Here is a 27,110-nt window from a genome sequence, read left to right as displayed (position 1 = left end):
CCATTATTATGTTGCATACAACAACACAACACATTTTGCTTATTTGGACAGATTGAATTATCGTTCGGAAAAAATCAAAATGGCTTTGGGACAGAGTAATGACCAAATCAATTTGTGAACCTTCTGTTCAGGTGCTATGGAGATACTCTGGTCCTGTCCCTGATCATATGCCAGAGAATGTCAAAGTGATGAAGTGGTTGCCACAGAATGATCTTCTAGGTAAGCTTCCTCCAGTGACCCTCTCCATAGAGTCCCAAGCCAGTTTAAAGCAATTAAAAACATTTTCCATTTTTCTTTCTTGAACAGTCTTGGGTAAGTAGTATTATTCATCCTGAAAAATACTAGTGTTGCATGCTCAGGTATATAACTGTAGTGATGCTTTGAGTGGGATGAGATGGTGGTTAACCACAGGGCATCATTCAGATATATCATGAGGATTCTGGGTAGGTCTATAGTCTAGAGAGGATGCAAGATTTGTTGGGTCTCGTTCAGGGTAACACTAAATAGTTTAGATTGAGTGTGGTGTGATTTTAGACTGAGACACTGACTGAAACATAGGTAGGTTTACTCATCCAAAGGAATGTACACAGGTCATATCTGACATGACTAAACAATGTAGGGGCAGGTGGAAGCACTGTTCTCCAAAAAGGAAGAACTTCATTCTGAAAACTCTCCTCTTTCTTGTCCTTCTCCGGTCATGTCACAGCCCATCCCAAAGCCAGAGCCTTCATCACTCACGGAGGGACTCACGGAATCTATGAGGGAATCTGCAATGGTGTTCCCATGGTGATGATGCCACTCTTCGGTGACCAGAGTGACAACGTTCACCGCGTGGCAAGTCGAGGGGTGGCTGTGGTCCTCAGCATCTTTGATGTCGCTTCAGAAACCCTTGTAGACGCATTGGAGAAGGTCATCAATGACAGCAGGTAAGGGATTACTGCAGGTCAAGGGCTTGTCTATAGAGCTTTACTAACAAGGGCAACAGAAGGAAGCAAACAGCAAATCATTGTTACTGCAGGCTTGTGGGACCGCAACATAAAAGAAGGGAGACGGATGTGTCTAGGGGTTTGATGTATGGATGGATGGGTGTGTGTGGTGTGTGGGTGGACAGGAATGGAGTGTTAGTGTGTGTGTGTTTGCGTCAATAAGAGGAATGCAGAGAATGAGGTGAGCTGAGAGAGATAGCCACAGGTGTCCACGGGCGGTCTTATCTCCCACACCTCTCCAGGTAATCAGTCAGTTGTCGTCCCCAGTGCTGCCTGCAGCCCATGCATGGCCTCTTCACAGCCTGCAGGGGGCGCAGGGGGTTGTAACATCATAAAAAGCTTCAAGTGGCCATTTGTTACTGACCGTGAGAGAGAGTTCTCTTGTATGTTCTTAGATCTTGTACGAGAAAATAAGTAGCAATTTTAGTTAGAAAATATGTTCAATTCCTTGTGCTATTGGTTGGGGACTTCCTGCAGATGCTTTTGTGAGCATTTCAACAGTGGTGTCTGGTGTCCCAGACCCACCCCCCTCCATACTCCATGGGTTAGAGCACATGCCACTACCAAAAACAACAACAATACACTGTGGTTGTCTACCAACATCAGCCAGATCCAAACATAGCACACGGAGACTTCTGTCCTTGCTGCCTGAATTTAAGGTCAAATCAGGCCACCATGTTCCAAACATCCAGAAAAAAATGGGATTCCTGCTTTCTGCATGGAAATATCCATCAAACGTTTTGCCTCCAGATAGGAGAGCAACCTCCTTACTACCACACTAAGAAGATCTTTCCTTCCACACTATGAAGTACGATAGGTTGGAATTGGCCTATGTTCACGGCATTCTTTGCCTTTGAAATGAAAATACCATCTGCTTGATGCCACATCCTCAGAATTGTTTATTTTTTTCCCATACAATCACCATGAACTTCCATAGATATTTCAAAACATCAGGCGCTCCTTTATAGACACGATAAGGTACCCCATTAGGGCCAGGAGATGATGTCGCCCTCGCACAATGCATAACCTCTTGCAACTCTCTACCTGGGTGGGCTTTCATTCATTGGTGAATCTCTCCAATTGGAAGAATGTCTGCCAGTAACACAAGATCCACATGCCTCTGATTGTCCTTACAGTATGTAGCTGTTGAAGATACTCCTATAGGTTTTGGATTTGCTTTGTAAATCTTGTTATAGATGACCTCACCCATGTGATTCAATTTATACTCCGCTGTGCCCTTCCACCCACCACTGGAGTTCACCTGACTGCCTTGAGCTCCTTAACAAGTAGTGCTCACTGCAGGGCCCCTGTACTCCTTCATCCAGGCATTTCTTCCTTTCCTGGTGGATCCTCAAGCCTTTCAGTGAAGTTTCCTTCCTCCATTCACATTTACAAACCTGAAGAGCTTTCCCCTTCCCCCCAAACTGGCCATATCTGTGTTTATTCCTTTTTCTCGTAGTCAAAGCCATGCCAAAGACCAAAGCCATGTGGTCTGCCTGTGAGTCATCTTCCACCCCTGCTCTCGCTGGCTCTAGGGGTATTCTTTAGGTTTGTTCTTCTGTAGCTTAGTAGGATACATCTACTTGGCTGTATCTGACAAAGATGCTGCTGCTACTGGTTGCTAGCCTGAAGCAGCCCCAGTGGGGTCAATAATTATCATGCAATCATGTGCTGATTGTGTCTAATTATGTCCTATCAGAGTTTTGGTGATGTACTCAGAAAGAAGAGTGACCAATGTCTAATGACTAGAGTATCTATAAACCAATGGCTAGAATATGAATGACTAGAATGTGTATAATCCAATGTGTCATGTGGGCAAGGGGGTCAAAAAGTAGATTGATTTTGTATTCTATTTGAACCCTGTTTTCTATCCCTGTTTCCCCCTCTCTATCTGTCCTGCAGTTTTAAGGAGAACATGCAGAAGCTGTCGGCCATTCACAACGACCGGCCCATTGAACCCCTGGATCTGGCCGTTTACTGGACAGAGTTCGTCATGAGACACAAAGGGGCAGAGCATCTGCGCCCAGCCGCCCACCATCTCAATTGGATCCAGTACCACTGCTTGGATGTGATTGGCTTTCTGCTGGTTGTGGTAGCAACCGTCGTCTTGGTGATGATTAAGTGCTGCACGGTGTGTCTACGGAGGTGCTGCAGAGGTTCACAGAAGACAAAAGAGGATTGAGAGTCTCCAAAAACACTGAGAGTTCGACTGGAAACATGCACTGAATGGAAACATTTGACTACATGCTTTACTGGGCCTGTGCTGAAACAAAAACGCGTCAGACATTTTACTGGAGTTGAGTCTTGAGGAGACCGCACACAGACCAGCTGTTTAAAACAACAAATTCAATGGCTTCAACGGCTGCACAATATTGTGTGCACTTCTTACCTGGTAAATCTCTTAAGAATATATAAACATAATTGAAATAAAACCTTTAAACCACTCATTATTTTCTCAAGATTTACATTTCTTTTTAACTCTTGCCAGTGACACCTTGGTCCTAATGCCAGCCCTTTTTCGGCTGCAAGATTGAAGAGGCCCCCCATTATATCTTTGAATGCAATGCAATTTATCATTGTTATTGTACATGCTGGCTACCAAATGAAAGATAAAAAGAGACTATATTGAAGATTGTTATGTATAGTTTCCTTTTTTGAAAAAGTATAAAATACGGTGCAGTGTAACTTAGACTAAAACTTGTATATGACTTTACTTATATAAAATGGATGCAAGTTTGAGAGTTGCGCTGGTCTCTTCTAGGTTTCTCATGATTGTTAATGGTGATGCAATGTATCAAAACTGCCACTATAAGCTCAATTATTCTAAATGGTGGAGCCTCTTCTCATTCTTCCACACTAATTGTAAATGTTTAAGAATGGATGGATGATGCAACTCCACTGTTCAGTATAAAATGGTCTACCCAACAGTCAGGTAGGGCTGTAAATCTCAGACTTCACACCATCTGATCAGTTGGTCAGGCTATGACTTCATATTTGGTGATGTCACAGACTGCTTTGGCTCGTATTACATAAAGATTCCGTACAGCGCCCCAGTTGACGTGGTCTAGCTAGCCAAACAGTCATTTTATACAATCTTCATTTTGTTTCTCACATCAAAATAAAATTGAAAAAGTGATGTATTATGTTTTCTCTAATACCATGGCAAAATTCAATGTCATATGTCACATAAAACTAGGCAAGCAGAAGAGTGATATGAAGCGGCTATAGCGAGCAGCCAACCCCCTCTGTTGGCCAAAACAAGCACAACACGAGACGTCTGCCTGTTTGCTCCACTTCAGTGAGAGCAGTTATACAAGCTGAATCACGTCAAAGCTTGTGGTCAGCTAGACAAGTATTTGGTGGATTTATGAGCTATTATTATTGTAGAGTGGCGACTGACAAATTTATCATATAACTAATTCTAAAATGTATTTTATTGTTAAAACAGAAAAATTAAACCAAATCTCTTTTACGTCTCTCTTAACGTTTCTTCACATCTTCCTTAATGTTTCCTCCACTCATGAAAATATCAGTGCTCTAGCTCCCTCTTGTGGTTGTAGTGGATACCAGATGTAAAGTGTTTTGTCACCTAAAACTTCCACTCTTCTTACGAGACTCAAAGCAGAATAGACGATGGGTGTATAAGTAGCAGCTTGCCGTCACTGTACACTGTTCAGTACTTGTGACCATACACATCCTTCCACACCAGGGGGTTGTGCTAATGTAGTTAATGAACATAGAGAGAGACATTCTGCATTCATTTGATAAAACAGACAGCGGAGAGAAACCATGTAAATTACTTAGTTTATTTAATGAAAAGTCTTTCAAGAAAATACAAGAGTTCCCAGGGTACACAGAGAACATAAGTTAGCAAAGCACAGCAGAAACGCCTGGCTTGGCATCAGTTTCCTCAGGAACAGTCTGAGCAACGTGTTTCTGTATCGCCGTGGGAACACCTGGTGTATCGCCGTGGGAACACCTGGTGTATCCCAGCAAAAAAACAAAGAAATCTGTAAATTCACACAAAGAATCCAGTCATCCTGTTTAAAGTGAACGGAAGCCAAAGGCCATCTCCTGTACAACAAGTTTAAAAAGATGACACAAAAAAATTAGCTTTAAAAAAAAAAAAAAAAATTAGCAGGGGGAGGAAATGATCTATGTGAGCCGACATGCTGAAGGACATTAGTGTAACAAATGGCGTTTACATACTGTAAACATTTTCATTGGAGAGCTTGCATTTATTTAAGAAAAACTTCAGTCAAATAATTGTGGTCAAGGTTATGGGAAACGACAACAAAACTATAATTAAGCAAAAACTACATAAGTTAAAAAAAAAGGAAAACATCAAATGCTTTCAGAGCAAGCTACTGTTCTGCTGATGTAGTGGTCTTGGGGTTTCTGCCTTCAAGGAGCCCTCAAGTGCTCCTGATTTCCCCTTAAACGGATGTGAATGTTTGAGTTTAAGTCAGTGTCTTACGTGAATGCTCAAGATGCATCTTTACAATCACACACAATACCAGATGCGCACACACACACACACACATACCTGGAGGGATTTGATATGATTGGCCAAGTGCATGCTTGCCAACACACACACTCACACACAAAAGAGCAGAGACAGAGGAGCACATATTTTTTCATTATGAGAGAATTTTATGCTTAACAACAAACTGTCTAAAATGAAAAGCGGGTCTGAAGCCTACATTTGGCAGATTAAACAGGCAAGTTAAAAAACGGAATGCCTTCTGTGAAGACAATGGCTCAGTACAGAAATCTGCTGTGGGTGTGTGTGTGTGTGTGTGTGTGTAGGTGTGTGTGTAGGTGTAGGTGTGTGTGGGTGTGTGGGTGTGTGTGTAGGTGTGTGTGTGTGTGTGTAGGTGTGAGTGTAGGTGTGTGTGTAGGTGTGAGTGTAGGTGTAGGTGTGTGTGTGTGTAGGTGTGAGTGTAGGTGTGTGTGTAGGTGTGAGTGTAGGTGTAGGTGTGTGTGTGTGTAGGTGTGTGTGTGTGTGTGTGTGTGTGTGTGTGTGCATGCGCTCTCACACACAGGTCTGAGGATGCTAATACATGCCCGATCGACTGTTTGTTCGTCCCTTTCACAACTTAAAAATGCTACTTTAAAATCGAACCCAAATGCAACCATGTCCTTCATCCGTTTTCTTTCCACCCAAAGCACTCTTCCACGCGCACTCGTTCACACGTCCACGTCCCTCTCTCCTCTCCTCTCCTCTCTCTTGATTCCCATGCCACAAACGACACCAGAGAGGACAAGCCACTTCACTTTCAGCCCAACTGAACGCATATATAAGATGGGCAGCACGTTTCAGCAGAGAGGCTCAAATAAACACTTCTATCTGGTTAAAAAAAAATAACAAACAGAAAACAATAACGTTTAGCCCTGTAGGAGAATATACAGTATGATAAGTGACCAAGCTCTGTCAGGTAAGAACGGACTCACTGAAAATACAGAGCCTTAATGACCTACGACCCCTCCCTCCCGCTCCCTCATCTACCTCTGACACACAGAAACCAGCAACCAGCTGTCAATCCAAGTGAAAGACATGTATATATACTAGCATATCTAGAAAAAGAGACTCCTGACTGGCCAGGATTTAAAGAGAGGTGGGGTCTGAACCCAGAGTCAAAGCCTGGATTGGATGAGGCGCTTGTCTGTCAGCAGGAGGGGCTTGCTGTTACTAGAAGCACAGCTGCTGTTCCTCCTTCAGGAGAACACCTCCTCAAGGTTGGATCTCTCTCGTTGGAGTGGCAGCCCTCCAAGTTGTCTGGGCCTTGCTAGTCCACACAAGCACAATGCTCCAGTTCTGGAATATTCTTCTTCATCATCATCATCATCATCATAATAGTCATGGTTGTTGACATCAGTGGGTGGTGGCAAAAGTGGTGCTTGGGGACTGTGGGGCGACGGCGGTACTCTACCAACTCAGCAGGTTACTACGGCCCAGCGTCATGAAGTACACCTGGCTGGAGCCGCCAGAACGCACCGATGCAAAGAACACCTGCAACACACACACACACACACACACACACACACGTTCATCATTAACACATACACTGTACTGACCCAGTCAAAATGGAACAACTTTAAATAGCGACTGCAAAGAGGTGATTCATGTGACTCACCTTGTCGTTGCGCTCGCACAGGAACTTGAGTCTCTGGGCACGCTTGTGCATGAAGACCCCGTCCAGGTGGCCCGTCTCCACGGAGCGAATCTCAATGGCCTTCTCGCCCCAGCCCATGATCTGGTTGGAGCGGATGTAAGCTGCACAAGAGAGAGTACACAATCAGCTGTCTGTGTGTGCGTCTGCCTCTGTGCGTGTGCGTGTGCGTCTGCGTCTGCGTCTGTGCGTGTGCGTCTGCGCGTGTGTCTGCGCGTGTGTCTGCGCGTGTGTCTGCGCGTGTCTGCGCGTGTGTCTGCGCGCGTGTGTGTCTGTGTGTGTGCGCGCGTGTGTGTCTGTGTGTGTGCGCGCGTGTCTGTGTGTGTGCGCGCGTGTCTGTGTGTGTGCGCGCGTGTCTGTGTGTGTGCGCGCGTGTCTGTGTGTGTGCGCGCGTGTCTGTGTGTGTGCGCGCGTGTCTGTGTGTGTGCGCGCGTGTCTGTGTGTGTGCGCGCGTGTCTGTGTGTGTGCGCGCGTGTCTGTGTGTGTGCGCGCGTGTCTGTGTGTGTGCGCGCGTGTCTGTGTGTGTGCGCGTGTGTCTGTGTGTGTGTGCGCGTGTGTCTGTGTGTGTGTGCGCGTGTGTCTGTGTGTGTGTGCGCGTGTGTCTGTGTGTGTGTGCGCGTGTGTCTGTGTGTGTGTGTGCGCGTGTGTCTGTGTGTGTGTGTGCGCGTGTGTCTGTGTGTGTGTGTGTGCGCGTGTGTCTGTGTGTGTGTGTGTGTGTGCGCGTGTGTGTGTGTGTGTGTGTGTGCGCGTGTGTCTGTGCGCGTGTGCGCGCGTGTCTGTGTGTGTGCGCGTGCGCGTGTGTCTGTGTGTGTGCGCGTGTGTCTGTGTGTGTCTGCGTGCGTGTGTCTGCATGCGTGTGTCTGCATGCGTGTGTCTGCATGCGTGTGTCTGCATGCGTGTGTCTGCATGCGTGTGTCTGCATGTGTGTGTCTGCACGCGTGTGTGTCTGCACGTGTGTGTGTGTGTGTGTGTGTGTGTGTGTGTGTGTGTGTGTGTGTGTGTGTGTCTACGCGTGTGTCTACGCGTGTGTGTCGTACCAACAGAGGTGGGCATCTCCCCCCACTGCAGCACCACATCTTTGGTGATGCGCCCGTAGGTGTTGACATAAACACCCTCGTCTTCGTAACACACCAGCAGCTCAATGCCGTCTGTGTTGGGCAGGATGATGATGGCGTGGGACTGGATATTGGTCTGGATCTAATGGACAGGGAGAGAGAGAGAAAAATGGGCAGAGAGGGGTCACCGATCAGATTTAGACGGTAACATTGGGAAAACTCCATACTAAAGTGAAGGTCCTTGGTGCCTCCATCATAGTTCCTTACATGTGTAGGGAGATAGATGTCGTAAACAGATCATAGTTCCTTACATGTGTAGGGAGATAGATGTCGTAAACAGATCATAGTTCCTTACATGTGTAGGGAGATAGATGTCGTAAACAGATCATAGTTCCTTACATGTGTAGGGAGATAGATGTCGTAAACAGATCATAGTTCCTTACATGTGTAGGTAGATAGATGTCGTAAACAGATCATAGTTCCTGAACAGATCATAGTTCCTTACATGTGTAGGGAGATAGATGTCGTAAACAGATCATAGTTCCTTACATGTGTAGGTAGATAGATGTCGTAAACCGCTCCAGAGTCCACATCAACAGCATGGAACCCGTTGCAGGAGCCATAGATGACCTTCAGCCTCTGGCCCTCCTCCACAGTCAGGTCAACCAGCAGCGGCTTGTGCACCAGGTCCCCAAAGGACTACAGGAAGCAGACAAACACCATTCAGACACATCTTACCATCGGAGTCTCATGGGCCATTGCCATTTAAAACCACCAGTACATTACATTCTCTCATTGGGACTCAATGTCAATGGCACTGCATTGATTGCAGGTTGCAGGTGTTTGAGGTGTTAAAGCATTATTTTGACCTTGCAACGTGAACAACTCGTCAAAGTAATTGGTCATAGTTTTAATGTCTCTGAATGGATCTACTTGGACTGTATCTGGACAGCTGATATCAAGTTTGCGCGTCCTAACACACAGGTCACATTTGCTTCGTGTGTGTGTGTGTGTGTGTGTGTGTGTGTGTGTGTGTGTGTGTGTGTGTGTGTGCTCACCTTGAAGGCCATGAACTTGTGGTAGGGCTTGGGTGCCCACGCATACACTTCCACAGCATGTTTCAAGGCAAGAACCAAGAACTTGATCCGTTCATATTTCACTGAGAAGAAAAAAAAGGGAATAAAAATCCCTCATCCACTAGTCCTGCTCTAACAGGCTCTATTACTTTAATGCCAACATTAAAGTGGGCATTAATCCAAAGATGAGACCACTAAATGAAGCCACCAGCCCGAACAGATGTGCACACAATAAGCCAGGAGTGGTCCTTACCAACTTTATAGTGCACACAGCCCTCCAGATCTCCCACATTGACCCAGCCCTGCTTCTTCTCCACCTCAGGGTCATTGTGCAGGATCTTGTTCCGAAGCCAGGATAGGTAGTACACTCGCAGTTTGTTCTTCTTCCCTACAAGTGGGAACAAGGGAGGTGAAGGAATTGCATAGTTAAGTTAATTGATGATGTCCTGTACATAGGGCAGGACATGTGGCTAGTGGGCCGTGAGCAGATGAAGGCATGCAGGCATGAGAGAGGCTGAGAGGTCTCACCCGATATGGTGACCAGGACGTTGAGGCCCTCCAGCACATCCATCTGCTGGAAGCGGCGTCGGTTGATGAGGGGGTAGACCTTCCCCTGGCCACTGCGGTCCAGCAGCATCAGACCAGACTCAGTGCCCACCAGCAGGTTCACGCCTGAAAGAAGAACCCAGCTGGACTTAGCCTTGGGTTTAAGGTGTGTGAGTGTGTGTAGGTGTGTAGGTGTGTAGGTGTGTAGGTGTGTAGGTGTGTGTGGGTGTGTAGGTGTGTGTAAGAAGATGTGTCCAGTTCCTAGTATGAGTGTGTGCTCACCCCACAGTGCGGCACACAGGATCTCAGAGTTGAACCTCTTCTTGTACTTGCGGATCTCGGGCGTGTCGCTCTGAGGGCGCGTGTTCACGGGGTTGACGTTCACCACTGAGCCCTTGCGTGACGGGTCTGGGAGTCGGATGTCACCGACAAAGCCCACTGCAGGTGTCAAAGGTCACCAAATCAGAGAGGAGCTCTTTGAGCAAGACTCGCCAGACATCAAGATTTGAATTCAACTTCAATACCGAATACAATCAATCACCCCTCACATCCCCAAAGCTGAATGAAAAGGTCATTGAGACACTGTGAGTCCTTGTGAACCCCAGCGCTATGAGGCCTACTGATGAGACACCGGAGACGGGAGGCCTCCACAGAGCGAGGGGCGAGACTCACCCAGGTTGTTGAGAGCGGCGGCGGTGGAGGGCGAGACCTGGAGCAGACGTGGGTCGATGAAGGGGGTGAAGGAGGACGAAGATTTGTGTTTCTGAAGGGTGCTACTGGCCGACTGGGTCTGGAACACACGGGGGGCAGGTGAGCCTACAGCATGACCTGAGCAACCTGCAACCTGTCTCAGCTAATACCTGCAGACTAACAGCCACTTCGGAGTCAGCAGAAGTCTGAATTGACCTTTTCCATCAACTTCTGCTATTCACACGTACTTTGTTGTAATGGATGACCTCCAGCTGTGAAGAACTATGTTGACTTTTGACCTCAATAGCATCCCCTAAATCTAACCATGTTTTACCATGAACCAGTAAAAACTACACCCTTGTCCACAGTAGTGACATAGGCATCTCAAAATAAAAGTGAAGTGAAAGTTACTGAACCGACACACATAAACAACATGCTGAACAAGCACAGACTATGTTAGAGATTAGAAGCCATCTAAAGCACACCCGTTAACACACACTAACACCCCCCAAAAGAGGCTCAAACATGGAAGATATGATGTGTTAAATCAAATAAAAATGTGAGAATCAGGAAATGAAATGCAAGGAGGGAATGAAATAAAAGACAGGGATGCATTCAGAAGGCAAGACACACACATCTAAAGAGGAAAGGACTTGTGTAGAAGCAGAGCGTCGTCAAGGACATAAAGGGGAGATGGAGACCTGCCTTTTCCTCTCTCGGTGCTTCATTCCTTTATTTCTGCTGACATACTCTCCTAATCTTACTGAATCCTGGGCTAAACCAGCAGAGCCCGGAGCTTAATCTGACACTCTGCCCTGGCACACTGGCACACTGAAACGTCAACAAGACTGAGTGACAGTCGTTAAAGACCTGCTTCATAATATCACACCACACGCTCATCCCCTCCGTCTCTTTTGGGACCGCCACACAGAAAACAGCTCGACACCCTAATATGCTTTCATGCAAAGGCAAGCTGAACAAACAGATATTAAGGGGAAAGCACTCAAGTGGATTATGTAGACTTGAAAGTTGAAAAGTGATTAGTTTTGTGATTTATTTCCCCCAGTACATGTGCTCTTAATCTTTATTTACTTGATTGTATTCTTGAGTTGTTCTATGGTGTCCCTCATGGCACAAACAGGAGCAGCGCTCCACACTTCATTGTGTGCAAAGCCATACAATGACAATAAAAGGCTTTCAAACACCAGTTCATAGGATGGTGGTTAGGAGTCGCAGGCAAAAGGTTTTAACACACATATGACCATGTTGGGGGCCATTCTTTTAATATTGTTTCCTTTGAGATACCGTTCAATTACTATTCTGCCCAAGCTCCTCCACAGGCCCAAATGAATGCACGTCTTGGGTGCTTCACGTTACACGGATACATAATCATCCCTGGGCTGCAAACTCCCTAGCCTCCACGCACATGCAGAGAGCAAGCAAAGGAGGCAGCACCAGTGGATCATTGCTCTGTCCATCCATCCTAACATCTCTTTTAGGGGTGTTAAGAAGCGTGCAGCAGAAGATAGATACAAGAGCAGAAGCCAGAAGAAAAAGCTGTTTCACCCAAAGCTGCTGATCTAAGGTCAGCTTCCATGTTTGTAGCTCAAGACAGATTGGGTTAGGGAGGTTACTGGAGCTGATCCTAAACCAGCAGCTACATGACACACAGAGTTAGCCACAAGAGACCCAGCCCGTGCATCAGAAGGTGGGGAGAGAGGAGGAGGGGGGGGGGGGAACTACGGCACGCACAGGGGGACATACCTCGCCGGCAGCCAGCTTCTCCAGGGGGGCGTGAGGGGACATGGAGGGGCTGGCGTGGCTGGAGGACGAGGGGGAGCTGGAGGCCATGGAGGAGTTGGGGGAGTGGTGGCTCTGCTGCAGGAGGTCGGGCAGGAGGTGAGCGCGGCCAGCGTAGCCATTGCGCTCCAGAGGTGAGCCCAGGCCCGCAGCCCCGGCGGCGCTGGCAGCAGCAGCCAGCCGCTTGAGCTCACTTGCACTCTGGAATCGAGAAGAGTCACATAGCAGCTCTGAACCGGGCCGGACTAGACAGGACCTGCGGCGCTGGAGGGAGGGAGAACAGCGCCTGGCCTGGACCACAGCCATGGGACTGAACCCTGCCTGAGCTAGCTCCCATTTCAGCTTCACTGTCAGTGTCTGCAGCTGGCTCCAATTGGTAGTTGTCAGAGTGCTTAATAAAGCCTCCTTCAGCTGAGTCAAGACTTGGGAAAGATCTCTGTGGACTCCTAGGCTTTCAGTAGGTTTTACAACAACAGTTTCTGGTTAGTGCTGCAATTGTGCCAGCATTATCTACCTGAGGCATATTTGGTCCTTTTAGTGCTAAACTGATGAATCCTGTCTACTCTGAACAGAGCCATCTCTTATGCTGTGGAGCATTCTTAACTCAAGAGAAGAGGGTTTTTAACAGCAATGAGATAAAACAACAAATGATAAAAACTGAAGGGGATGATGGATGAATAAAATGACAAAACATGAAACTGATGAATAATGGACTAAAATAACAGGAACATGTATCAGAAGGAGCTCAGGAGTGTTCAGGGGAAGAGCGGTTACCTGTCGGACAATTAAAGTGCCGTCTTTGCAGGGTGTGGCAGGGTCGCTCTCTGCCTCATCGTGAACAATCATGGTCTTGACAGACTCCGTCTCGCCATTACTGAGCTTGGAGGAGCTACAGGGGGAAGAGACCATACCAGGAAGACACATCTCAATAGGGGTAGACCATACCAGGAAGACACATTTCAATAGGGGTAGACCATACCAGGAAGACACATTTCAATAGGGGTAGACCATACCAGGAAGACACATCTCAATAGGGGTAGACCATACCAGGAAGACACATTTCAATAGGGGTAGACCATACCAGGAAGACACATTTCAATAGGGGTAGACCATAGAAGTGATCTTCTCCAGCTCCCTAACTAATCATTAATGACACAGATCCGCCTAGGTGAACCCATATCAAGTCCAGGTTTCCAACATTTATTCCTCTAAATCTAATCCCATGTTTCAAACATGTATTCCTCTTTAAATCTAATCCCATGTTTCCAACATTTATTCCTCTTTAAACCTATTAACAGACCAGACTGCGACGGGTAGTTGTATGGAATGGAGAGAGATGTTCCAGAAGGACAGAGTTGAACACTCACCCAGCTCTGGAATCCTCTGTGCCGGACGTGGACTCGTCCCCAGGCTCCTGGTCCACCTCCTCCTCGTCGCTGGTGGCCGAGTCGTCGCTGGAGGAGGAGTAGTCGGTCACCTTGTGAGGAGGCCGCACGTCGTCCACCGCCCGCAGCTCCTTGGCCAGTGCCGTCAGATCCTGGAAGGTGTGGAGAAGGTCTCACATCAGACGCGTGCCACCAGAGTACCAAATGGCTTAGACGGGATCAGGTTGAACAGCTCAGCATTCAGAGTCAGCCAAGCAGCAGCTCGGGAACATCACAAGACCATGAGTGCATTGGCAAGGCCACATTTCTAGGGTTGGGTGCGTGCGATGGATAACTTACTAATTACTCCCTACCCACGTACTACTCTAGCATAAAACATTACATTTGACTATGTACTCTCAGAATGGAGTTCAGTGCCTTCATTAAAGAACATACGGTGGTCGAATGCACAGACAGTTGTACTGCACATATTTTCTACATAAGTCTACATACGTAAAAATCCAGTCTTGTTGCAAGCTGGTCATCACTATTATACAAATACTATCTAAATGACTGCATTTGTATTTAAATTCAGAATGCTAGTCTGGGGTTAGATACACAGATCCTGTCTGAATGAGGACATGCAGGTCTGGTGAGATGGAGCATTGGAGTCAAATGTAGCCAACATCCCCAAACATGAAATAAGAGCACCAATAAGCAAAACAAAAAGAGCGAGTAGCCAGTGAATGTACAGGGAATGGATAAGTGACATGGGGAAGAGCCAATCACAAGCCTGGCCTATTGTGGATCATGCAGTAGGTGAACTGCTATGGATGTGAGAGGCAGTGCACAGGCCATATAATAAATACATCCTCTGGTCAAACAGGCTTACCACTTCCCCCTACAGGTTATCAACACACAGCAATACCAGCCATGGACGTCCACACGCACACATGACACAAGAAACACACATCAGGCAGTCCAGATTGAAGTTCAGAAAATACATCCCTATTTCATGATAACTAACTAGTTACTTATCTAGTTGCTTCTTTGTGGTTTTTAATGGGCGCACAATCCACACTACACTAATTAAGGATAACATGTCACATAGTCATAATCAAAGTCATTTTCTCAGACTAACTCTTTCCTTCATCCATGACTCACACACTTGGCTATGATCTAGAGTTACGACAGCTCAGAGTTTCTCTATTGTGGTGATATCTACAGGGCTCAAGAGTTTCTTTATTGTGGTGATATCTACAGGGCTCAGTTTCTCTATTGTGGTGATATCTACAGGGCTCAGATTTGAAGAGTTTCTTTATTGTGGTGATATCTACAGGGCTCAGAGTTTCTCTATTGTGGTGATATCTATAGGGCTCAGTTTTGAAGAGACACTCACAGCAGGGCGGGTAGGTCTGACGAAGTCCTTCCTCTCCTCTGTCTTCTTCCCAGCATGCTCTGGGCGCTGCATGGGAGAACCCTCAGACTTGGAGGACGCTAAGGGGAGGGACAGAGTGATAATTAGCACTTAAAGGTCTTACAGAAACATGTAGGAGGTAAAAGTGTAATGTGTTAAAGATCTGAGATTAAAGTGCATGCGCAGATGTATGGGTACTTGGGGGTAAACCTATTCTCTTAGCAGCTGTGGGAGTGTAGTCTTAGAATAATGCTTACATGTAGATGTCAGAGTTCTTATGGGACTGAAAGCATACCTTGAGTCTGTGCCCTGACCTATCTAGGGTAGAGCAGGAACAGTAGTAATATGTGTGTGTGTGCGCGTGTGGATAAAGGAGTAATAGTGTGTGTTCTTCAGAATGTGATATGTGTGTGTGTGTGTGTGTGTGTGTGTGTAAGACTCACAGCGTGCTCTGAACTTGTCTCCTGAACTGTTGTGAGCAGTGATATGTGTGTGTGTGTGTGTGTTAGTGTAAGACTCACAGCGTGCTCTGAACTTGTCTCCTGAACTGTTGTGAGCAGTGATATGTGTGTGTGTGTGTGTGTGTGTGTGTGTGTGTGTGTGTGTGTGTGTTAGTGTAAGACTCACAGCGTGCTCTGAACTTGTCTCCTGAACTGTTGTGAGCAGTGGTCTGGGAGCCGGCGGAGCCTGAGGAGCTCCCGCTGCCGGGCCGAGGGGCCAACTTCTCCACGCGCTCCCACAGCAGCCGGGGCTCTGCACTGCTACACACACACACACACACACACACACACGCACACGCAACATTTCAGCTCCATAACACACTTCCTGCACGTAGCTGTCTGAACATGCAACTTCCTCATCCCCCAGCCAGAATTGACCTCTTGACCCCACATTACATGACACTAATGACCCCAGAAGACATATAATTACAGAATTTAGACTAGGTATACCCCAGAATCTGAATTGTAATTTAAGATGAAATGACATGAAGTTTCTATACAAGTTGAGAAAACCGTACAGCAGAACCCTTCAGAAAACAATCAAGGGGAGAGTTTCTCATACCTCCCAGCGGTCCTCTGTCCTGATTGGCTGGTGTGCTGGCCGCCGCCCTGGTGAGGCGAGTCTCTGCGTGACAGCACTGGAGATCTGGATGTCGTCCGCACGGGAACCTTCCAGAAACACACACACAGGTGTTACTTCAACAGATAACAGCGAGGAGAGCGGTGGAACATAATCAGCCCTACTCTTAACACAGAAACATATCCTCAGCTCCCGAGAGGCACACCAGATCTCACGATGGCCAAAGAGTGGCATGATACTATTTCAACCAAGTACTTCATAATACCACACCTCTTTTGAGCTCAACAGGGAGAAGTCACACGGGAAAAGGAAAAGAAAAAAAAACTCTTGGCTTTCTATCAAACTAAAATGACATCTGAAATATAGTCATCTGAGGATTGCAATGTTTTTTTCCCCATCCACATTTGCTGTGATCAGAGTGGAGGAGCTGGATAAGACTCGACACTGAGCATGATTAGAGAATACCTGCTAATGTGGAGAGGGTGAGGGTGAGGGAGAGAGAGACTGGGAGAGGGAGGCTGGAGTGAGTATTCAGAGCAGAAACAAACACAAGCTCAAACCTGAACAGACACTTAAAGCCAGACCTGGAGCAGCCCTTCAGCAGATTAGATGCTTTGGAAAGATGCCCACAGTAAAGAAGACATGACTAGGATGCAACAGGCCGGGGACTACCTCTAGAACTACCTCTAACATCAGTAACAATAAGAGATCTGGACAGGACTGCAAAGAATGGAGCACAGGGCCATGACTCTGGCAAAGCTGTTGATTCTTCTCCTCTTCACTCACTTTACCAATGCGTTTTCACATTTCAACAAGAATTATAATCCCTTGAAAATAATGGAAGAGAATGAAGACAACTACTAAATCAAAATCTACAAATACTAGTGACTAGTGAAGTGGTCCTTCAGACCGCGTGCAGGAATTTGCTGCTACAAATACAAGGAAAGCCGAATATGTTTCCAAGTGACTCCTCTCTACCTCTCTTCTTAACACAAGAGCTCTACCCAGACACTAGCAGGCTACAGAGGTACCACATGTCTGACACTAGGGGGTACTCCAACGAAGAACCTTCCACTAGAACCTCTGGGAAAGCACACTCCCACTGGCGAGAGACGGCGAGGGCCCTCCCACTGTCCTGGGCTTACCCTGGGAGGCACCTCCTCGGGGAGGCCCGGCTCGTGGGCCCGCTGCTGGGCGTGGGGAGGCTGCGGGAGGTCAGAGCGTGCTGGGTGGTGCTGGTTGGGGTGGTGGGGGTCCTGAGAGCGGAGGTGGAGGTGGGACAGACTGGGGATGGGGTCGCTGAATGAATGCGAACGAGAGACGGGGGGAGCGGCGCTGCTCTTTAGAGCGGCCAGCTGAGACCACTGCACCTTCCGGACAGGGAGAGAACAGACGGAGAAGAGGGAGAGGAGGGGGGTGGGGGGGCAGACAGAGAGACACAGCATGAACACACACATACACACACACACATGGAGGAAGAGAAGTGATGCATGTATGGGGTTTGGACAAACACGCATACACGCGCACACATGCACCACACACACACACATACACGCAAACACACATAAAACATTAACATGCGCCACGGTGGTTACACAAAGAGACATTTGGGCCAAAAACTCAACTGCATTAAGCAGAAGGGCCTAAAAGGCAGTGAACTCACTTGAGTGAGTATCAGTGTCATCTGACAAACAGCTTAGAAATGAAACATAGGAAAGGCAGGGCAAGATCAGGTAAGGTTCTAGGTTCTAGATCAGGTAAGGTGAAGTATGGGTCTAGGAAGCCAGTGACGGCCAACACCATGCAGCTGACAGTGTGAAAGGGCTTTAGTCCTCTCTTAGGAAGGCTAGTAAGGTTTGTTTAGCTATAGGGCAGAACCAAAGGCTAATGAAGAATAACCCACATCTTAAGATTACGTGTATGCTGTTGAGTAAATAACCCACACATCACTTAAGCATCACTGCCTAACGGACCCATTTCAAATATGAAAATGTCAATTCCAATGCTTAGTTGACTAAATCAGCTGAGATACTAAGTGGAAACACCAACCTAGGAAGTAAGGGCATGGTAATAAGAGAGGGAAATAACAGAATGAGACAGACAGACACAATAGAAAGGCACTTAAGGGCTGCCCTGGTTACCTGTGGTTCCATAGGCCTGTGCATAGCCTCAGAGTTCCCATTGGAGAAGGGCTCGGAGCGGGGAGGGACAGGGGGCTGCTTGGGTGGGGCGGCCTGGGGGGAGCCCTGAACGTTCTTTCGGAAGCGATCATCAGCCTGGGCAAGGGGGGGAAAGACAGGAGGAAGAATGAGTATCTGGGAGAGGAGGACGGGCAGAAGAAGAGAACACGGAGGAGGACGAGAGGAGACGCGGGGGGGGGGGGGTCCCCCGGAGCCAGTCCATGCCATGCTCCACATCAAACACCTGGCTGAGACACAGACGGCAGCCACCAGGACGAGAAGGACAACACACACTGGAAGGTTTCATTCTGGGTTAGCAAAGGGTTTGTGGCTTGCACTCGAGCCAAGAAGAGATCCTCCACAGTGGTCTGTAGAAGTGGGTGAGAAGACTGAACCAGGACTGTGTGTGTGTGTGTGTGTGTGTGTGTGTGTGTGTGTGTGTGTGTGTGTGTGTGTGTGTGTGTGTGTGTACTTGGAAGAGCGCACAAATGAGAGACGATCGGAGTATTTGGTTCTCAGATAAATGGCTCGAGACAATTCAGAAAACACAGATAACAGTAGGAACTCCATGACTCCATGCCTGACAAACACAGGAATAGTCGGGATGTGTTAAAGACGCAACAGAACTCCACAGACGAAACATCACGTGCATCCCAACAGTTACGTCAGGCCAGATAACTCCAATGGGTAGTCACCTCACTAGGTAGGAACGTTTTTATAACATCCTCAAAATCATTTTGACGTTCTATATATATATATATATATATGTAGGAATGAGAGATAAACACACCCGTCAGTCCCACCTATCCCCAAGTCATGGGCTCTATGGGGACATTAGTGTTCAGAATGTTGGAATCTAATCTGAATTACTTTGAAAAGGAAACCTAAGTGACATAAAGCAACAAACCCTTCTGTTTCTACTCCAGACTCCAAGTTAAATACTACAGGGAACCTAAACGTGTCTAACACAAAATCTACTATATCTGCTGAAGTCAATGACAAAGTGTGGAACTTGGAAAAGGAAGATCAACAATGAAATGATACTGTCAGGAATAATAATTCGTTCAGAACCAAACAAAAAATAGCTGTGGTGTGAAAGGCTAACCTAATCCATTTGTATTTTACTATTATTATCATTATTATATAAAAGGTCAAGTCTCTCATACAAGGAGCTGAAAATAATCAAGTTTGACGAGATGTTTCATCTGCAGAGGTTTTAGTATCTGTGGAGGAGAGGCACATTCAGTAACACAGGCACGCAAGGGGACTTCTGTCCCAGTCACTTTCAGACTGATGGTTGTGAGAGATGGGGGTTTCAAACAAAGCTAACTACCAATTCAACTGCAGACCTACTGTCCTCGCTTTGCGGTCTCTAGCCACCTATTGAAAACGTTTTATTTGGAGTTGAATACAGTTGGTCCAACTTGGTCTGATTTTGTAAACAAAAATGGAAATGGATGATATGTAAAAAGAAACACGTTTAAAAAAAAAAAAAAAGCCAACTGTCCATAAAGTATTATTGCAAAACGAAAAAACCAAAACCCTTCTGCTCACACAACCACTGATTTGGCATGTCAAACCAGGAGCCAAACAAGGAGCCAAACTAGCAGCCAAACCGAGGGGTGTTGTTTTACATGAGCAGCCAGAAGCAGCGGGCAGCAGGGCGGGGGGGGTGGGGTGGGGGAGCACGGGGGTGGGCCTTCACCTCTCCATCCGCCTCGGGAGCGGAGGCGGCACCATTCAGCTCTGTGGGCGGGGTTGGTGGTGGGGGTGTGGTCCTGTCTGGGGGCTCCAGCAGTGGAGGACTGGGCTCAGTGGTCACGTGACTCGGGGCCTCAGCGACCGCCTCGTCCACAGACTGCTCTACAAGCGGGGAGCTGCAGCTGTCTGCAGGGGGCGCTGTCTGTGGAAGGCTCGGCTCCCAGGAGGGGCGTCTCTCTAAGGCCTTGGCCAGCTCGGCCAGGGGGGTCTGGGGCAGGCTAGCGTCGTCTGGGGGGTTAGACTGGGGGGGTCGGGGGACGTCTTTAAGGCGAGTGACCGGGGTCCTGCTCCAATCGAGGGCCGGCTGCGGTTGCTGTGGCTGCTGTTGCTGCTGCTGCTGGAGGGACAGCAGGTAGGCCTGCTCCTGCCGCAGCTGCCTCTTCAGACGCTCCGCTTTGCGCTGCTCCTCCAGCTCTTTCCACTTGAACTCCTGGGGTACAGGGGAGCGCAGTACCAGCGGTCAGCCCATAGGGGGCACCAGTGGAGGCAGAGAGCCATCAGATTCCCTCTACTGTCATGCATTTGGATCGAGAAAGATTTGAGTGATGCATGCCTGAAAGGTTGCTTTGCCACTTACTAAGAGAACACATCTCAAGATGGAGACACACGGCCTGTTAAAGAGCTAGAATATTATTATATTATATCTTTCATTTCACTTTTTTCATTTAATCAATTTCCATAACGGCAACTGGATATTTTGGGCGTTCTAACGCGAGACAGAAACGGAGTGGTCTTCAAGACAGGATTGTGATTTTGTTGTTTAAGCGTCTGAGAAAAAGAAATAACAGCATAAACAAACAAATGGATATATAAAGAAGAGAGTAAAGATGAGAAATCAAAAAAGGTACAAAACAAAAGAAGATGTTTTGTCTGGACCAAATGAACTATTTCTATATGAATTTACTCTAAAAACTCCATGAAGCAGACCACTGCTTCACATAATTATCCCTGGAGGCCAAAACCTTTGTTTGAACAGAGGCTCAAACGTTCATATCTTCACACACGGAATAGAGGGGGTAGGAAGGCCAAACAGGCAGGATGGGGGAGGGGTCCAGATCTGAGGTGCTTCTCAGGGTGTCTGCATACACTATGTCCTACCGTCCCTAAATAAAGCTGCCCTTCTCTTACGCTGTAGCCAACTCGTCTGCTAGAGGAACAATTAGACACCTCATTGACCTCACAGCCAGCAAGGCACTGTGGGAAACCTCCACTCGGCCTAAAAAGTCATTTCCTGACGACCTCATTACCTCAATTCCTGACCTGGGGGCCTTGCTCTGGATGGTTGCCAAGGAAACCATGTGTTTTCAAGACACGCTTTAGCCCAAAGCCAGGTCTGAACTCCTGAGTGAGACTACTGTAAACTTTAAAAACAACTTCACAGTTTCCAATAGTCGCTTGGGCACGGAGCTTAGCCTCCATGAGAGAAACAGAGAGAGAGACAGAACAGAGAGAGAGCAGGTGAAAGACGAGAGAGAGGGAGGTGCAGGTCATGAAGGAGGAGGCCCTACCAGCAGCATGGCTTGCTCATGGAGTAGCTGCTGCTGCAGGATCTCAAGGTGGCGCTGTTCCTCCTCCAGCTGACGGCGGATATACTCCTGGCAAGAGAGCACCGTCATTACCAACTAACCTCACTCACATGCCAAACACATGGGAAATGCAGGACCAAAGATCACATGCAAAAACCTAACAACTATAGAAACTATTAGGTAAGGGACATCACATGGCATACAGATACAGAGAAATGTGCAATGATTGGGAATGTAAATTCATTTTTCATTATACTACTTTCTTGACATGATGATGTTATTCTATCCATCCAACTAGAGAGGAGGTAGAGCAGCACCCTCCACCCAGCGTACCTGCTCACGGTCAGTCCTTCTCTTCTCATCGTCAGCCCTCCTGCGGTCCTCCTCCTCTTTGCGGCGGCGTTCCATCTCCTCCATCCGCCTCTTCTCCTCCTGTTCTCTCCTCCGCTGCTCCCTCTCCTGCTGCCTCCTCATCTCGCGCTCGCGGCGCTGTTGCTGTAGTACACCAGCAGGGGGCAAGAGTGAGCACAGCACCACATCTCACATGCTGTCTGTATGGAACTGTATCCCACAATCAAGGGTTTATGGGTAAATAATATATAAAATATGTAGTTTTGACTGGACAAATATACACTTTAATATTTAATAGTATAGAGTTCTGCTTTTTGCCACGGTAATTCATAGAGAGACCGGTATTCTAATGCATATGGGTAGGGCAACTATCATCTGTGCTAAAGCTGGAGTTTCCACTGTTATCAATGTAAGATCGTTGCCTCACAGGAAATAACAAGACTCGATGACAACAGGCATAACCACCGGGAGTGTCTCTTTCACACACACACACACACACACACACACACACACACACACACACACACACACACACACACACACACACACAGACACACACAGACACACACAGGTCCATTACTGCTGACATGTCCAGACATGTCTTACTCAAGTTCTGATTTTCTCAACCCCAGCCTTGAGTATCAGCTGATTTGACAAACAGTAGTAGGCAATTACTGTAAGCTAAATAAAAGCAGATTTGGGTGGAAATCCTAATTGAGCTCTATCAACCAAATACTCTTTATTTAAAGCTGCACATGTTTTTGTCTAATGAAGATATATGTCTATAACCACTCAACATCTGTTATCCACAATTTTGAACAACAAATGTGATAAATCAACGCTGTTTTGGGCGTGACACAGAAATGCTGTTTTGTTGAATTTTAGGCAGGGCGTGCCACAGGGACGCACTAAATATTTAAAAGAAAACTATTAATGTTTAATTCCAGTCTGGTGGCTGCCCAGTCCCAAGGCTCATCAGGATTCTCTCCACTTGTTTGATTTGATCTAAGCATCAGTTAAGTGAATGGCATGGTTTTATTTGATTAATTTACACTTTACCCAAGGTTAAATTAGTTTGACATGAAGCTTATTATGTACAATATTATGTACAAAATGATGGGAATACGAAATAAAGATGAATTCATAATAATCTTGACCTATTAAGGTTCAATGTCATTGCTGTGTTCCTGCCTCATTATTAGGGAGGCTAGTGCTACACACCACCATGTTTTTAACTATGTTTCTAACTATGTTTTCTTATAGGTTGTTTTAACCATGTTTTTTTAACTATGTTCTCACTGTGGCACTCTGAGATTCATGTGAATATAGAGTGCGTTATAAATTAAATGAATTATTATTATTATTAATAATTACCTCCTCCAGCCGCCTCCTCTGCTCCTTCTGCTGCTCGATGCGCTTCTGTCGTTCGGCCAGTAGTTGGCGCTTGTACTCCTCCTGCTCGCGGAGCTGCTGCTCCTGCAGGAGCTGCTGGCGTCTCAGGGCCTCTGAGCGCTCCTTGTTCTCCTGCTGCAGCCGGATGAAGTCACGCCGCAGGGTCGACTCACCCGGCTGATTAACAATCGAGCTACACACACACACACACACACACACACACACACACACACACACACACACACACACACACACACACACACGCACGCACACACGCACACACGCACACACGCACACACGCACACACACACACACACACACATTAACACCTACTCTTTTTTTGTTACACAAAAGTGAACTCAGACTCCACACCGTAGCTCAGTCTGTTGTGTGTTAAGGGTAAAGTGGTTCAGGCTCTCTGAAGTGCTTTGAGACCATGTCTGTTGTTAATAATGCTATATTACTCCAGGACACTGGACTGAATGGTACTCAGGGTGTGTTCTGTGAGGCTTCAGAGTGAATGTGCTGGGGTGTGGGGCTGGGTGCAGTGGGGTGTGGGGCAGGGTGCAGTGGGGTGTGGGGCAGTGGGGTACCTGGGCTCTCCCTCTGCCTCAGGGGGATCCTCCTCTTCCTCCTCACTGCCACTGTACTCATACTCGGTCTCATCTACAAGCACAGGAGGAGACGAATCAAAACTCATCACACATTACAACAGAACTCTGTGTTTATTAGACAGGCACCCATAACACACACACACATATACACACACACACTTCATCTCTTTTCTTCTGTTGCAGTCAGTTTGGCCTTTTAGTGAATGTGCGCGTGTGTGTGTGTGTGTGCTTTGAAGTGTGCATGCTCAGCCACTCACCCTTCTCTCCTCTCTTCTTGCGCGTGCGGTCGATGTGGTCTTTGAGCTGGATGCGAACCTGCCTCTCGTTGGGCTGGTCCCGAATGAAGGGGTGCTTGAGCAGCTGGTCTGTGGGGGGCCGCTGGGTGTAGTTCTTCACCAGACAGCCCTCGATGAAGCTGAAGAACTTCTTAGACCTGAGAGACAATCAAGGGAGATGGGAGGGAGGGAGGGAGGGAGAAGAACAAATAAGAAAGGGAGACAAAGCAGTTGAGAAATAAAACAAACACACTCCTACCAGCCAGGTCATCATACAAGGAAAGCATGTTGAAATATTCACTCCTATTTCTCCAAAACACACCAAGCAGTCGGAGCTGCACTAAATAATTAAGCGCCTCCCAGCTCAGACACTGCAGAGATGGAGCAGTCAGGGGGGGGGGGGGGGGGGGTACTGAGTGGCAGGGGTTTGTGGGTGTGTACACATGTGGATGTGTGTCTGTGAGAGGGAGAGAAAGAAAGAAAGAAAGAAAGAAAGAAAGAAAGAGAGAGAGAGAGACAGTGGCCTTGGCTCCACTGCAAAGGCTGTGTTTGGGGGCCGTGTCCCTGAGCTGATATCATGGAAACTCTGAGAGGTGGCTTTGATGTGTGGAGGAGACGGTCAGGGCTCAGGTATGAAGCAGACATAGAGAAAGGTCCTTCCTGTGCCAATGCCAGCCTGGGCCAGCATGGCAGACCAGACCAGATGTGCCACAGATGCCAGGCCTGCATCCCAACCTCAACTCAGACTGAGGATCTAAGTGGTACTCCTTTAATTTGCCTGAAGAAGCCATAACATATCAAACAGCCGTTGGGAATTTCCATGTTCTTGATTGGAACAATAGCAGTGCTTACTCAGACAAAGCTGACAGGCACTGCGGCAGTCGTGGAATTTGCTGGAGAAATAAACGAGCGCGTATGAAACAATGCCTTGTCCACTGCATGTTGATCTGCGTGAGGTCATGAAAGGTGTGTGTGAGCTGGTGACTGCTGCCAGTCCAGGAGAGCTCATCTCTGACTCACCATTTCTTGGACTTGAGTCTCGGAGGAGGGTTTCTGGGAATGAGGAACAGCGCTCGCATGGGGTGCATGTCACACAGCGCTGCAAACACACACACACACACACAGGATTAAATCTAAAGAAAATGGTGGATTTATCGGTGATCAGACAAAGTAGGAATTCAGTAAGATACATTGCTTGAAGTGAGTGAAAAAAATGGAAAAGACCAAAATAACAGAAAATGGCATTTATTGGGAGGAGGGATATCTAGAGAAAATAGAGACAGAGCGCGAGAGAGAGAGAGAGAGAGAGAGAGAGAGAGAGAGAGAGACAACACAGACATAGGAGTCGTAAAAACGCACACACACACACACACACACACACACACACACACAGGAGGAGAGACAGAGAAGGAATGTGGGTAAAGGAAAAATTCAACAGTGGCACTTACGTGGGGCCCCTTCTGCCATCTCAATGGCTGTAATGCCACAGGACCACAGGTCACTCTGAGGAGAGACAGAACAGAGACAGTCAAACACTGCGCACGCGCACACACACACACACACACACACACACACACACACACACACACACACACACACACACACACACACACACAGAAACACAGACACACACACACACACAAATACCAAACCAAAGTATGTGAGCATGTAGTCCTAGAATCCAGTTGTTTGTGGACTTAGTCGTGGACACTTGTGGGTGGGTTCATGTTCATGTATTGTGTGTAGGTCTCTGTTCCCTTGTCCCATGTGTCCTAGGTGTGTGTGTGTGGGCACTGGTGTGAGTCTGTGCGCATACCCTGTAGTCATACGTGGCGTCAGGGTTCTCGTCGCAGGCGATGACTTCTGGTGCCATCCAGTAGGGCGTGCCAATAAAGGTGTTCCGTCTGCCCACTGTCCTGTCCAGCTGGGCACTCACACCAAAGTCCACTGTGGGCACACAGATAAGAGAACACAAGATGCCAACAGTGAGCATAGACTGTGCTGCTGGGTGGTTAAGGGGTGTTTAATTATTAATGAATGAGCATCATTGTGAGAGAAGACCTGAAGAGACTGCCTTTGTGTGAAGTCTACAGTTGTACTAAATCTCTAGTCAGTGATTGGCTCCTATATCGGACCACAGTGGGAGCACCTACATGTTCAGGCTCCAGGTTTGTGGCCTAGGAGATTTAATGCCAAATAATTCAAAGCGGTTCAGCTGTGTGTGTCACCATTCCCATTTCAGGGATCTCAAGTTGATCTAGTGCCTGGGGTCTGGGCATCTTACCCAGCTTGACTTCAGCGTTCTCCGTGAGCAGCACGTTCTGGCCCTTAATGTCTCGATGGATAACATGGTGAGCGTGTAGATGGGCCAACCCCTGCATGGGTGGAGAGAGGAGGAGGAGGAGGAAGAGGAAGAGAGAAGAGGGCAAGGAGGATGAGTATATGGAAAGTATGCAACTCTGACCACTAACACAAAACATAAGGGAATGGGTCAATTAGCTTGTTTCTGTCTGTGCCAAGGGGTGTATGAATGCAGTGTATGTGTGAATGTGTGTGTGTGTGTGTGTGTGTGTGTGTGTGTGTGTGTGTGTGTGTGTGTAGAATGCACACACCCTGAGGATCTCTCTGGAGATGTAGGCGATCCAGTCCTCCTTGAGTGTGTTTCCCTTCGTGTTCTTCACCAGGTCTGTGATGGAGCCAGCTCCACAGAATTCCATCACCAGCTGCCCACACACACAAATAAAACAAAGATAAGAGTGAGCGAGAGATGAAGGGTGGGGAGAAGTAGAGAAGGAAGGGGGGGTGTTACTCAAATGGCAGCAGG

The 27,110-nt window shown here is 47.4% G+C and overlaps 2 protein-coding genes across 10 annotated transcripts in view; one reads left to right on the top strand and one right to left on the bottom strand.

The window, feature by feature from the left end:
- Positions 1–3,814, top strand: part of ugt1b1 (UDP glucuronosyltransferase 1 family, polypeptide B1) — a 10,762-nt gene extending 6,948 nt beyond the window's left edge. For 2 of the 3 annotated variants that reach the window (XM_031558719.2, XM_012819723.3), the window contains exons 3-5: positions 132–219; positions 707–926; positions 2,889–3,725. In XM_031558719.2, the coding sequence (XP_031414579.1) occupies positions 132–219; positions 707–926; positions 2,889–3,168 (588 nt within the window). In that variant the 3' untranslated portion in view covers positions 3,169–3,725. Of the gene's footprint in view, positions 1–131; positions 220–706; positions 927–2,888 lie in introns of all 3 variants that reach the window. The other variant, XR_004162723.2, reaches the window with a different exon arrangement.
- Positions 3,815–5,964: 2,150 nt separating this feature from the next.
- Positions 5,965–27,110, bottom strand: part of LOC105893325 (mitogen-activated protein kinase kinase kinase kinase 4) — a 53,319-nt gene continuing 32,173 nt past the window's right edge. Inside the window, exons 5-31 of one of the 7 annotated variants that reach the window (XM_031558712.2) lie at positions 26,899–27,009; positions 26,571–26,661; positions 26,103–26,233; positions 25,735–25,789; positions 25,307–25,385; positions 24,269–24,444; positions 23,991–24,063; positions 23,380–23,590; positions 21,988–22,149; positions 21,637–21,723; positions 18,329–18,463; positions 17,333–17,557; positions 16,170–16,276; positions 15,735–15,865; positions 15,090–15,187; positions 13,694–13,863; positions 13,101–13,215; positions 12,291–12,527; positions 10,509–10,626; positions 10,119–10,274; positions 9,819–9,962; positions 9,544–9,678; positions 9,273–9,373; positions 8,764–8,913; positions 8,197–8,356; positions 7,124–7,263; positions 5,965–6,999 (exon numbers count right to left, since the gene is read on the bottom strand). In XM_031558712.2, coding sequence (XP_031414572.1) covers positions 6,916–6,999; positions 7,124–7,263; positions 8,197–8,356; positions 8,764–8,913; positions 9,273–9,373; positions 9,544–9,678; positions 9,819–9,962; positions 10,119–10,274; positions 10,509–10,626; positions 12,291–12,527; positions 13,101–13,215; positions 13,694–13,863; positions 15,090–15,187; positions 15,735–15,865; positions 16,170–16,276; positions 17,333–17,557; positions 18,329–18,463; positions 21,637–21,723; positions 21,988–22,149; positions 23,380–23,590; positions 23,991–24,063; positions 24,269–24,444; positions 25,307–25,385; positions 25,735–25,789; positions 26,103–26,233; positions 26,571–26,661; positions 26,899–27,009 — 3,582 coding nt within the window. In that variant the 3' untranslated portion in view covers positions 5,965–6,915. Of the gene's footprint in view, positions 7,000–7,123; positions 7,264–8,196; positions 8,357–8,763; positions 8,914–9,272; positions 9,374–9,543; positions 9,679–9,818; positions 9,963–10,118; positions 10,275–10,508; positions 10,627–12,290; positions 12,528–13,100; positions 13,216–13,693; positions 13,864–15,089; positions 15,188–15,734; positions 15,869–16,169; positions 16,277–17,332; positions 17,558–18,328; positions 20,559–21,636; positions 21,724–21,987; positions 22,150–23,379; positions 23,591–23,990; positions 24,064–24,268; positions 24,445–25,306; positions 25,386–25,734; positions 25,790–26,102; positions 26,234–26,570; positions 26,662–26,898; positions 27,010–27,110 lie in introns of those variants that run through there. The other 6 variants (XM_031558711.2, XM_031558713.2, XM_031558717.2 and 3 more) reach the window with 6 other exon arrangements.

This window comes from Clupea harengus, chromosome 21, assembly GCF_900700415.2.
Source record: "Clupea harengus chromosome 21, Ch_v2.0.2, whole genome shotgun sequence".
In the NCBI taxonomy this organism is placed as follows: domain Eukaryota; kingdom Metazoa; phylum Chordata; class Actinopteri; order Clupeiformes; family Clupeidae; genus Clupea; species Clupea harengus.
The sequence above is the reverse complement of the archived record's forward strand: the minus strand, read 5'-3'. Positions and strand labels throughout refer to the sequence as shown.